This window comes from Danio rerio, chromosome 17 (assembly GCF_049306965.1).
Source record: "Danio rerio strain Tuebingen ecotype United States chromosome 17, GRCz12tu, whole genome shotgun sequence".
Classification (NCBI taxonomy): domain Eukaryota; kingdom Metazoa; phylum Chordata; class Actinopteri; order Cypriniformes; family Danionidae; genus Danio; species Danio rerio.
In genome coordinates, this window is record NC_133192.1 from 54497753 (window position 1) to 54509571 (window position 11819).

Consider the following 11819-nt stretch of genomic DNA (forward strand, 5'->3'; position numbering starts at 1 on the left):
GCTTTTAAATTTAAAAGTGAATAAAATGTTGGGCAGAAGGGCATACAATTAAATGTCCATACATATGTATTGATGTATTGGATTTTATAATTTACCTGTATTTTTATAACGCATTAGTACAGTTTGAACTATGATTTATAAATGCTGTACAAGTATTGCTTCATTCGTATTAGTAAATACATTAACTGGCATCAACTAGCGGAACCCTATTGGAAAATGGCAAGTACTTACAAAATCAACATGCTGTCTTACTAATTCAGTCACATAAGTCACATCATTCTCAGTATGTTCATGTGCCTTGTTCCAGGGATTTTGAGAAATGCTCACATTGAGTGATTTACAGTTGAAAGTCTTACAAAGTATTTTCCCCTTATTGCAGTGGAAGACTTTCAAATAACTATAACAACCCACACTTTCCAAAAGTGCAGATCTTCCACTGCACAACACATACTGTATGCAGATGCCTTCTGTTTCCCATCAAACAAAGGTCTCAGATTAATATAGTTAAATATTTTAGTCATAGCAGAAGTTCTGCTGGATTCTACCTAAATTATGTCTGATAATTAGCTGTTCATTTCTGACTGTAGTTTCAGGTTATGCCTTACACTATTGTGTTATTGCGAGACAGATAAACAATACAAATAAAATGTTCTGGTTTGTGATTTTTACCTGTTTATTATTCAAAGCAGAGAAAGAAATATCATACAAGTCATACAAAATAAAACTAAAATCTATCTAGTAAAGTGTATGGAGTATGCACAAATATTAAACTTATTACTATTATTAAACATACAACAATTTTAAACAATAAAATAATAATAATAAAATATATCGGTAACACTTTAAAATGACCACACACTATAAATCATTTATTAAGCATTAGCAAATAGTGAATTCATTATCTGTTAAGCATTAACTCTACATTTAATAAACGTTAGTAAGCAGTTTATAACTGCAGCTACAAATGCTGTTTTCTTGACTTATAACAACATTTAAAATGTGCTTAATAATTGTATTTTCATACTTAGTAAATGATTTATTTTTCATTAATAAATTAAGTATCACATTATTTACAAAGCAGTTGTATTTAATAGTAGTTGAGGGTTTTTAGGATCAATTAGAATGAGTTAGTAAATGATTAATAAACTATTGAAATCAACTTTTATATGTCTTATTATATTAATGATTACTATGTATGTTAGTAAATGCTTTATTAACTCAACTTCAACTAGTTTTGTGACCTAATCTAAAGTGAGGACTATTCATGCTTTATAAATCCTTTATTTATGACAAATAAAGGCTCAATTAAATTCTAAACAGGAAAAATGACATTATTCATTCCTATTCAATTAAAGATACACAAATTAAGCTGTACATCAAATAAAAAAAATAAATCTTTACAACCTGATCTAAAATAAAATCACTGTAGAGTTTAAACATTGTATTTTATTACATTGTTTAATTATTATATTGTTGTTTTATCCAGTTTTGTTGTATTTTGACACTCCTAATATTCAGCAATGTTTAAACTTTACAGTAATTTTACATTTTAGAAAAGATTGCAAAGATTATAGTTCATTTGACTCTGAGCCTTTATTTGTCATTTATAAGGGATTTATAAAGCATGAATAGTCCTCACTTTAGATTAGGTCACAAAACTGCATGAAGTTGAGTTAATAAAGCATTTATTAACATATTAGTTAACTATTAGTATATGCCTAAATAATAAGACATATAAACGTTGATTTCAATAGTTTATTAATCATTTACTAACTCATTCTGAATGATCCTAAAAACCCTCAACTACTCTTAAATACAACTGCTTTGTAAATAATGCGATACTTAATTTATTAATGAAAAATAAATCATTTACTAAGTATGAAAATACAATTATTAAGCACATTTTAAATGTGGTTATAAGTCAAGAATAGAGCATTTGTAGCTGCAGTTATAAACTGCTTACTAACGTTTATTAATGTAGAGTTAATGCTGAACGGATAATGAATCCACTATTTGCTAATGCTTAATAAATTATTTATAGTGTGTAGTTAAAATAAAGTGTTACCAATACAGTATATCTATAACTTTTAACCTTTATATTTTTGGACAGGTTCGATGCATCTCACTCTTCTGGAATTTCTTTTGTCTTCATTGAAAACTGCAGGGAAAAAAATTGATGGAGTCATATGTACTGTATCTGAACATCCAGCTGTTTATTTTATATTCATATTTTATGGGTAAGATGATGTACATTATGGTTATTAGGGATTACCTTGAGTTTCCAGAACATAGCAGACACAACCAGTGCATACAGGAAGCTCTTGCTGAGGAACAGGATGTAGCCAAAGCCAACCAGCTTCAATCCCTTCGGCTTCACTAAAAACACAAACATGTACAAAAACACCTGATACGTTGCTTTGGTTTTTCATATATTCATATTTGTCATGTAGTATGTTATATTGGTTATAATTATAATGTGTTGCACTATTATTACTTTAATATAACAAGGTTTTTATTATTGAGGGAAAACAAAATCCAAAACATAGCGTGTAGGATATACAATTGAAGTCAGAATTATTAGCCCCCTTTTAATGTTTTTTACTTTTTTTATATATTTCCCAAATGATGTTTAACAGAGCAATGAAATGTTCACAGTATGTCTGATATTTTCTTCTGGAAAAAGTCTTGTTTGTTTTATCTTGGCTAGAATAAAAGCAGTTAATAATTTTTTTAACACCAATTTAAGGACAAAATTATCAGCCCTTTTAAAGCTATATATATATATATATATATATATATATATATATATATATATATATATATATATATATATATATATATATATATATATATATATATATATATATATATATTTGATAGTCTACAGAACAAACCATCGTTTTACAATAACTTGCCTAATTACTCTAACCTGTGTCAATCTGTACATAACCTAATAAATCTAGTTAAGCCTTTAAATGTTACTTTAAGCCAATGGTTCTCAAACTGGGGTACGTGTACCACTAGTGGTATGCAAGCTTCCTTAGTGGTACGCGGAGGAATGGCTGGATAATTAAATTTAAAAAAATTAACACACTTTTAACCCTTTAAAGCGTACGCTAACACCAATGTGGTCAGTAAATTGTTTTAATAGGATAAACCTTTTATTTTCAGTTTTCTAAAGTCTGTTATGTATTCTATCATTTAAGTTAATATCCTTCCCATATTTGTAACGGTTGATGGGGGCGTATCCCGTAATTTTATATCCCAATGTTGACGGGTGTGGTTTAATGACTTGCTTTTCTGACACACAAAGCCTATAACACGCAGTAAGCAGATCTAATTTCTAAATTAAATATGTAAATCAAAATCATATATTTAAAGTTTAGATGTTTAGATTTCAATACAAATAAGTCATAAATCTACATCTATTTTAAAAATTGTCAAAAACTTTTTTTTATATGAATATGATCACAAATAGCCTATATTTATGAGGTCCAAGGAACATCTCCAGGTTTTGTTGAATAAGCTACTATAAGTTAATACTGTACATTTAAGTATGGCAGTTTTAAGAACATTTCTAATTAACTTTTAGAAGCACATTTTAATTTAAACATAATTTACTTTTTTACCTGTAAGCGCAGGGCAGTGTTAATGTTCAGGCTAGTTATTATGTTTAAAGTGACTGACAATAATAGTTATTCATAATAATAGAAATTAATCTGCCTCATTTTTGAATTGTGCAGAGCTTTAGCTGGCTAATTAGGCCTACTACCAGGGCTGGCGCTTCCATAGAGGCGACCTAGGCGGCCGCCTAGGGCAGCAGAATAGAGAGAGCGGCGCCCCCGAAACTACCCTCGCCACCCGCGCCCTCATCCGCGTCTAGGGTGGCAGAATAGATAGAGCGGCGTCCCCGAAACTTTCCTCGCCACCTGCGGCCACAATTACATCCGCGTCTAGGGTGGCAGAATATAGAGAGCAGCGTCCCCGAAACTACCCGCGCCTCATCCGCGTCTAAGTTAGCGAGGCAGAATAGAGAGGGTGGCGTCCCCTAAATTACGCCCGCCACCCGCGCCTCAGTTATAGCCGCGTCTAGGGCGGCAGAATAGAAAAAATCTCCCCTGGTTTCACTTTAGGTTTGAGGGCGGCGTGACCGTCCTTTGCCTAGAGCGGCAGTTAAGCTTGCTCCGGCCCTGCCTACTACGCTACTGTATTTCAATACTGGTCATTATGGTGGTACTTATAGAGACTATTTTTTTCTAAGGTGGTACTTGGTGAAAAAAGTTTGAGAACCACTGCTTTAAGCTGTATAGAAGTGTCTTGTAAAATATCTAGTCAAATATTATTTACTGTCATCATGGCAAAGATAGAATAAATCAGTTATTATAGATGAGTTATTAAAACTATTATGTTTAGGAAATGTGTTAGAAAAATCTTTTCTCCGTTAAACAGAAATTAGGGAAAAAATAAACAGTGGGCTAATAATGACTTCAACTGTACTGTATATCTGTGTGAAAAATTGTTTGCAGACAAAACTTTGGAGTGGCCTAGTCAAACCCCTGACCTGAATCCAATTAAGATGCTGTGGCATGACATTGGCTTGGCAAAAATTGCATCAAAATGGGGCTGAATTACGACAATTCTCCAAAGATGAGTTGACCAAAATTCCTCCATAGCTCTGTAACAGACTCATTGCAAGCTATTGAAAATGCTATAATGTAGTTGTTGGGGCTATGTGTGGTCATTAGGTTTAGATTTACTTTTTCACACAGAGCTATGCAGTTTTGAATTTAGTTTTTCTCTTAATAATAAAAACTTTATTTTAAAACTGACCTATGTTTTCACCTGTGTTGTTTAACTTATATTTGATGTTGTTTGGTAATCTGAAATATTAATGTTGTCTCTACACTGTAAAAAAAAAATAATAATAATAATTTTACAGTTTATTTCCGGCAGCTGGAATGCTAATAATTCTGACTTCGACTGTATATCTGTGTAAAAAATTGTTTGCAGACAAAATGCAGACTTTGGAGTGGCCAAGTCAAAGACCTGACCTGAATCCAATTAGGAAGCTGTGGCATGGTATTGGAAAGGGACTTCATGCTCGAACACCCCATCGAAATGGGGCAGAATTACAACAATTCTGCAAAGCTACTGTAACAGACTCATTGCAGGCTATCTAAAATGCTTTAATGCAGTTGTTAGTGCTATGTGTGGCACGTCTGTAACAGTCATTAGGTTTAGGTTTACTTTTTTCACACAGAGCTATGTCGTTTTGAATGAAAATTTTCTCTCAATAATAAAAACATTATTTTAATTTAGTTTTTACCTCTGTTGTTTAACTTATATTTGATTTTGTTTGTTAATCTGAAACATTAAAATTATCTCTACATTGTAAAAAAAAATGTTGTAATTTTACAGTTTATTTCCGGCAGCTGGGATGCCGGAAATAAACTGTTAAATTACAGAAATTTGCAATAAAAAATATTAATTAATAAAAAATAATAATAATGCAATAAATAAATTTATTTGAAATAAAATAATTAATATTAAACTACAGAAATTCACCTGAAATTTTAATTGAAGGAAATTTATGTAATTTAATATCCATTATTTTACGGTATATTACTGTAATTTAACTGTTTATTTCCAGCACCCCAGCAGCCAGATATAAACTGTAAAATTACGAATTTATTTTACAGAGTAGGTGTCAATATTATAGACATAAACATTATTTATTTAAGTGCTATGTACTTGTCTTTACGCATGCTTACATTGTTCATTTTACTGCAAAACACTTTTGCTGCATTTAGTTTGCTGGTAAGTCTTACAGTTTTCATTATGTAAATAATTTACAGTTACTTCCCATATACCTGTATACATGCAGTGCAAAATTATATTAAAGAACATGTAATTCTGTATGTGTGTAATGTTCTGAAATGTTAGTTATTGTGCAGTGTATAATCATTTTCCTAGATTTTAAATCATAAAATGATGCAATGGCAAAGCAGCATTTCATGATTTTGCATATGTATTTAAACGTTAAATCATAATAACCTGCTTATTAGATTTGTACAAACCTTTTTGACCTTTAGTGGTGTAACTGACATTGATATAATGATCTCCGTTGAAGAATCGGACAGTGCAGGTGAATTTATTGTTGGGATCCATCCATTCTGAGACATAAACTTTCATTCTGCTGCTGATGTTGTACATCAGTGTCGTCTTGTCCTGTATGGCTATGTGGTCCGTCGATATATTGTCCTTTCTCTCTTGGTCGTTCACTTTCCAGCTCATGCTCACATGATCGGGATAAAAGCCAGTCGCCACACACACTAAAGTTGAGAGTTTTTTATCATTCGTATTCTGAGAACAGAGTTCTTTTGGGGAAGGTGGCAGGATCTTAACCTCAGGTTCAGTCACATTTGTGGCTTGAGAGGAAAAAATGGACCATTGTGATAATTATTATATGAAAATGAATATTGTATAAAATAAAATGTATGTTATTATACAACAATAACTATGTGGTTACTCACTGCAAGCTTTATAACTATTGCATATACAGTTGAAGTCAGAATTATTAGCCCCCCTTTCATTTTTTTTTTCTTTCATTTTTTTTAAAAATATTTCCCAAATAATGTTTAACAGAGCAAGGAAATTTTCACAGTATGTCTGATAATATTTTTTCTTCCGGAGAAAGTCTGATTTGTTTTATTTTGGCTAGAATAAAAGCAGTTATTAATTTTTTTTAAGCTATTTTAAGGTCAAAATTATTAGCCCCTTTAAGCTATATATTTTCCTGATAATCTACAGAACAAACCATTGTTATATAAAAACTTGCCTAATTACCCTAACCTCCTAATTAACCTAGATAAGCTTTTAAATGTCACTTAAAGCTGTATAGAAGTTTCTTGAAAAATATCTCGTAAAATATTATGTACTGTCATAATGGCAAAGATACTGTAAAATAAATCATAAAATAAAATAAAATAAACATAGCGGCTATTAATTTAAGGGGGGTAATAATTCTGACTTCAACTGTATGTGTTAAAATATTAATTCAGGCTCTTATTGTTCTTTTTGCATGAATTTTGATGTTCAGATGGTTTGCTTTTCATGTTGCTTTAATGTTCATAAAAGATGTAGCTTGTTTGTCTATTTTTACATTTAATTAGATACTTCTACATTTAAAAAAAAATAAAAATCTGCTAGTTAAGTTACCGTATTTGGGTGTTTTTCATTTATTTACAATTATTAATTGCATTATAGCACCTTGATCTCTGCTTTACCTACATTTAATGTCGAATTTCAACTTTGCAATTTAGCAAAGTGACTTTTATTGACATGTTAGTAGTTTGAAACAATGTATTATAATGTTTTGTACTGGCAGTTTATTACCAAGTTTGTATATCATAATTTGCACTACCAACCCAGACAATGAATCTATTTAAACTATTAAAAATGTCATTAAAAGTCACGCCAACACCTTATTTTAATGGTCCATTTGAGTATTAGTAGACTGTCTGCTTAATATCTGTTGATACTGCTCCTAAATAGACGTTCAACTGACTCTAAGAAACTTCGCGATACATGTCAACTTACATTAACACGAACCCCAACCCAACAGTCTACTTATAATCTAATGAGAATTAGTTGCAATGTAACTTAAATTCAACAAACGGACCATCATAAAATAAATAAAGTGTGACCAAAAGAACTTTTCAGCATCAGAAGTTAATGAAAAAAGGGCCAGCATCCCATAATGCAATTTAATTCATGAATGAAAAAACTAAAACAAATCATTAAATACAAAAAACGTTAATTAATGCCTATGTTGTTCCATAATTTGCTTACTGAAAATAGACAGTATATTATCTATAAACTATGAAAACAGTAGGGATTTAACATGAAAAATTATTGTAACGTAAATAATTTATGAATGTAACCTTATTTTAGAGGTCTGTGGATGTACTTTTTGCTTTCTGTAACCAATTTTGATTCATTTGCATGCCATATTTATACATTTGAAGTCAGAATTATTAGCCCCCTGTTTATTGTTTTTCCTAATTTCTGTTTAACGGAGAGCAAATTTTTCAACACATTTCTAAGCATAACAGTTTTAATAACTCATCTCTAATAACTGATTTATTTTATCTTTGCCATGATGAGAGTAAATAATATTTGACTAGATATTTTTCAGGACACTTCTATACAGCTTAAAGTGACATTTAAAGGCATAACTAGGTTAATTAGGTTAACTAGGCAGTTTAGGGTAATTAGGCAAGTTATTGTAGAACAATGGTTTGTTCTATAGACTATCGAAAAAATATAAAGCTTAAAGGGGCTAATAATTTTGACCTTAAAAGGGCATTTAAAGAATTAAAAACTGCTTTCATTCTAGCCAAAATAAAACAAATAAGACTTTTTCCAGAAGAAAAAATATTATCAGACATACTGTGAAAATTTCATTGCTCTATTAAACATCATTTGGGAAACATTAAAAAAAAGAAGAAAAACAAATCAAAGGGGGGCTAATAATTCTGACTTCAACTGTACATCAGGCAATGCGACATTTAAATATTATTTTAAATATTAATGAATTCAGACTTACCCAAAACTGTCAGTTTGGTTCCTTCGCCAAATTCTAGTTTTGCGTAGCTAGTACACGATGATTTATCTCATTACCTAAACCTCAACAACTAACAGCTAATAATGGGCAATGGTACACTGTTTTTTGGGGCCCCTTTTCAGTTTGAGACCGTGCAAAAGCCATAGTGGCCTCCCAGCTGTTACCCAGTGAGGCCTCTTTCAGCAGCATATATAGCACACTGAAATGTTTTTAATATTTTTCTGGAACATTTTTTAAGAGTATTTTTTTAAATATGCAAATAGAATGGAACCAAGACCAATCAAAAGGGATCGTTAATCGCCGATAAGTGGATGAATGTCACTGAATTTGATAAGATAGTATATTAAGTACTATTTACTAATAGAATTTATGTTAAAGCCATTTTTTTTTTGTAATTACTGCTTTTAGTTTTAAAAGTAATCAATAAGTACTCATTTTTTTGTGGATGTATGATCTCAGTTGCACTCAGGTTCTTGCAGCTAGCAATGTTCTCATGACTGAAATGTATTATTATTGCCTATTGACATGTTACATAATGTTTAGATACATTGTTGTTTCATTTTAGTTAATAATAATGTAATATTTATGATAGTAATTGTACATTTCTAGTATCTCTAGTATGTGCTGTCTTTAACTATTATGTACTTGTATCAAATAAAGCTTACTTGCTGTGCTAGTTTTGTGTAGAAAGTTGAATATGAATATGGAGAACACTCCACTTTGATTGAAATATGCTCATTTTACAAGTCACCTCGAGTTAAACAGTTTGAGCTTTACTATTTTTCAATTCATTCAGTCAATATCCCAGTTTGGCAGAAACACTTTTAGCTTAGCATAAATCATTGAATCAGATTAGACCATTAGCATTTGATCAAAAAAATTCAAAGTTTAGGTCATTTTCCTAAAGCTTAATTATTCTGTCATGTATTAAGAGCGGTTGAAACTGAAAGTTGCTATTTTCAGGCCGGCATTTCAAGGAACTATACGAAAATATACTTATTTTTTCAAAAGTGACACTTGATGTTTCATATCAAATCAAGGCTATTTTTTCAATGACACATGCAGGATTTCCGAGTTGTGTCCCCATGTTTTAATGTCAACACCATCATACATATATTAGATCTACAATGCATCTAAAGAACAACAAAATGGCTACCACAGTGAATAAACTCCATAAGTTTTGTGAAATTAATGCTTAAAATGTCAACACTGTCACCCAATTTGTGAGGAAATGATTTGATTTTTTTCATCTACACAAAAAACAAAAAGCAAAATTGCTACTACAGTACATGAACATCGTAAGATTTGCAAAGGCAATGCCTAAAATATCAACACCGTCATCCAAATTCTGAAAATGTTTTGTTTATTTTGTATTAGCTAGATTGTATTAGCATCTAGCATCTGCAGAAAAAAATGGCCCATACAGAACATAAACTTCATAGGTTTTGTAAAAGGAATACCTAAAATGTCAGTGAATCGGATTTTTTAAAAATCTGAATCTTAAAAAAAAGAAACTTAAATGTGAACCTTCAGAAACAGCGTACTCGCTGTTTGTTGTGATTGTTTTAATACAGTAATTGATAGATTCAATGTATTTTATAGTAATGACTACAAATTCATGATTTCTTTAACACCATTAGATATGTCACATTCATCAAATGAATATTTTGATAATAAGTCAATTTGCTATTTGAGATTTGTCTCCTAAGTTGACAATAAGCGCTCTATTTTGACGGTCCATGCGTAGAGCGAAAAACGCAGGGCGCAAACGCTTTCAGGGCGTGTCAGAACGCGTTTTTGCTAATTTAAGGACGGGGAAATCCGCTTTGCGCAGTGGCGCATGGTCTAAAAGGGTTGAGTTTATTTTCTTAATGAGTTATAGGTGTGTTTTGAGAATAAACCAATTAGAGTCTCATCTCCCATTGCCTTTAAGAGCCAGCTGTGGTCAAAATACTGAGTTATTTCCAAATACACCTGCCATGCCCCATATGGTCTAAAACCTGACAGGTGGACAAATCTAAGCTTGTTTTTAATAAAACAAATATAAATATGGATATAATAAATAATACTGCTAATAATAATAACATTATACAAAAGCCAATTGTTATGAATGAACTGAAAAAGCCTCCCAAGATGAAGAAGACATAAAAGCAGTGGTTTTTCATATTTATGTAGGCTAGAAAATAATATGTTTTGTAATATTTTATCCTTTATATTTATATTCTATATCTATTCTTATTATATCCTATATATATCCTTAATATTTAAATTTTTTCATATGTAAAGATATTTGCCTATTGCTCTCTTGTGCGTATTAAGCAGTGTGTAAGCGAGGCGCAACTCTGCCCCGGAGTTTAGACCGGGTTTGTTTTGGTCTAATGAAAAATGTATTATAGATTCTCAAAATAGCAATGCGCCAGCGGTCCGCCTCAGAACGCCTTCCTTTTTAGACCAGAATGCCTATGGGCGCACAAATGAGCGCTAATGCATTTGTCATTTAAACAGCGTAGTACAACGCCTCAAAACGACTCTTGCGCCAAGCTAAAACTACCAAAAGACTATTGCGCCGCACCTTGCTCCCCACTGCGCCGGGTGTATGATAGGGCCCTAAGTCATGGCAAGCAAAAAAAGTTAAGGAGTTATATTAAATTGTATTCCAGTAGTTTAAAAATACAATCTTATTTGTCTCACTTTATACACTGTAAATAATTAATGGTTTTGCACAATCGATTTATCTTGGGACAACATGAAGAAAATAAGTTAACATTAGTTTTGAGGTTGATTTAACATAAGTTTTTTTGGGGAAAACATAATTGTTTTAAGTCTTGTTTCAGTTCATTTTAAATAAGAAGTTTGAACAAACAGCAAGTTTAATTTTCTTTTTTTCAGTTTTGCACTGTTTTGTCTTACTTTTATAGAATCAATAAGTTATGTATGGTCAACAGAAGAATTGTAGTGATGTGCATTTCTAATAGAAGAATATTAAATAAATGCTGATTAATGTGAAAACATAGACCTGCACTATAATGTAAGGTGCATTGTATCAAATAACTACACAAAAAGCAATGTCTTCGATGCACAGTGTGTCCAAATGAAAACAAAGACAAATTCAGGTCGGCAGCATTTAGCAAATTGATCTTAAACTGTCAATCTTTTTCCCAATTATATTAATAATTATATTATATTATGATAT

General features: G+C 31.2%; 1 gene segment (V, D, J or C); it reads right to left on the reverse strand.

The window, feature by feature from the left end:
* Nucleotides 1-667: 667 nt before the first annotated feature.
* On the reverse strand, nucleotides 668-8815 carry LOC101882318 (T cell receptor beta chain MC.7.G5-like). The segment is given in 5 exon segments: nucleotides 668-2158; nucleotides 2273-2376; nucleotides 6078-6428; nucleotides 8609-8674; nucleotides 8791-8815. Coding segments are annotated over 5 exon segments (582 nt in total).
* Nucleotides 8816-11819: the final 3004 nt, after the last annotated feature.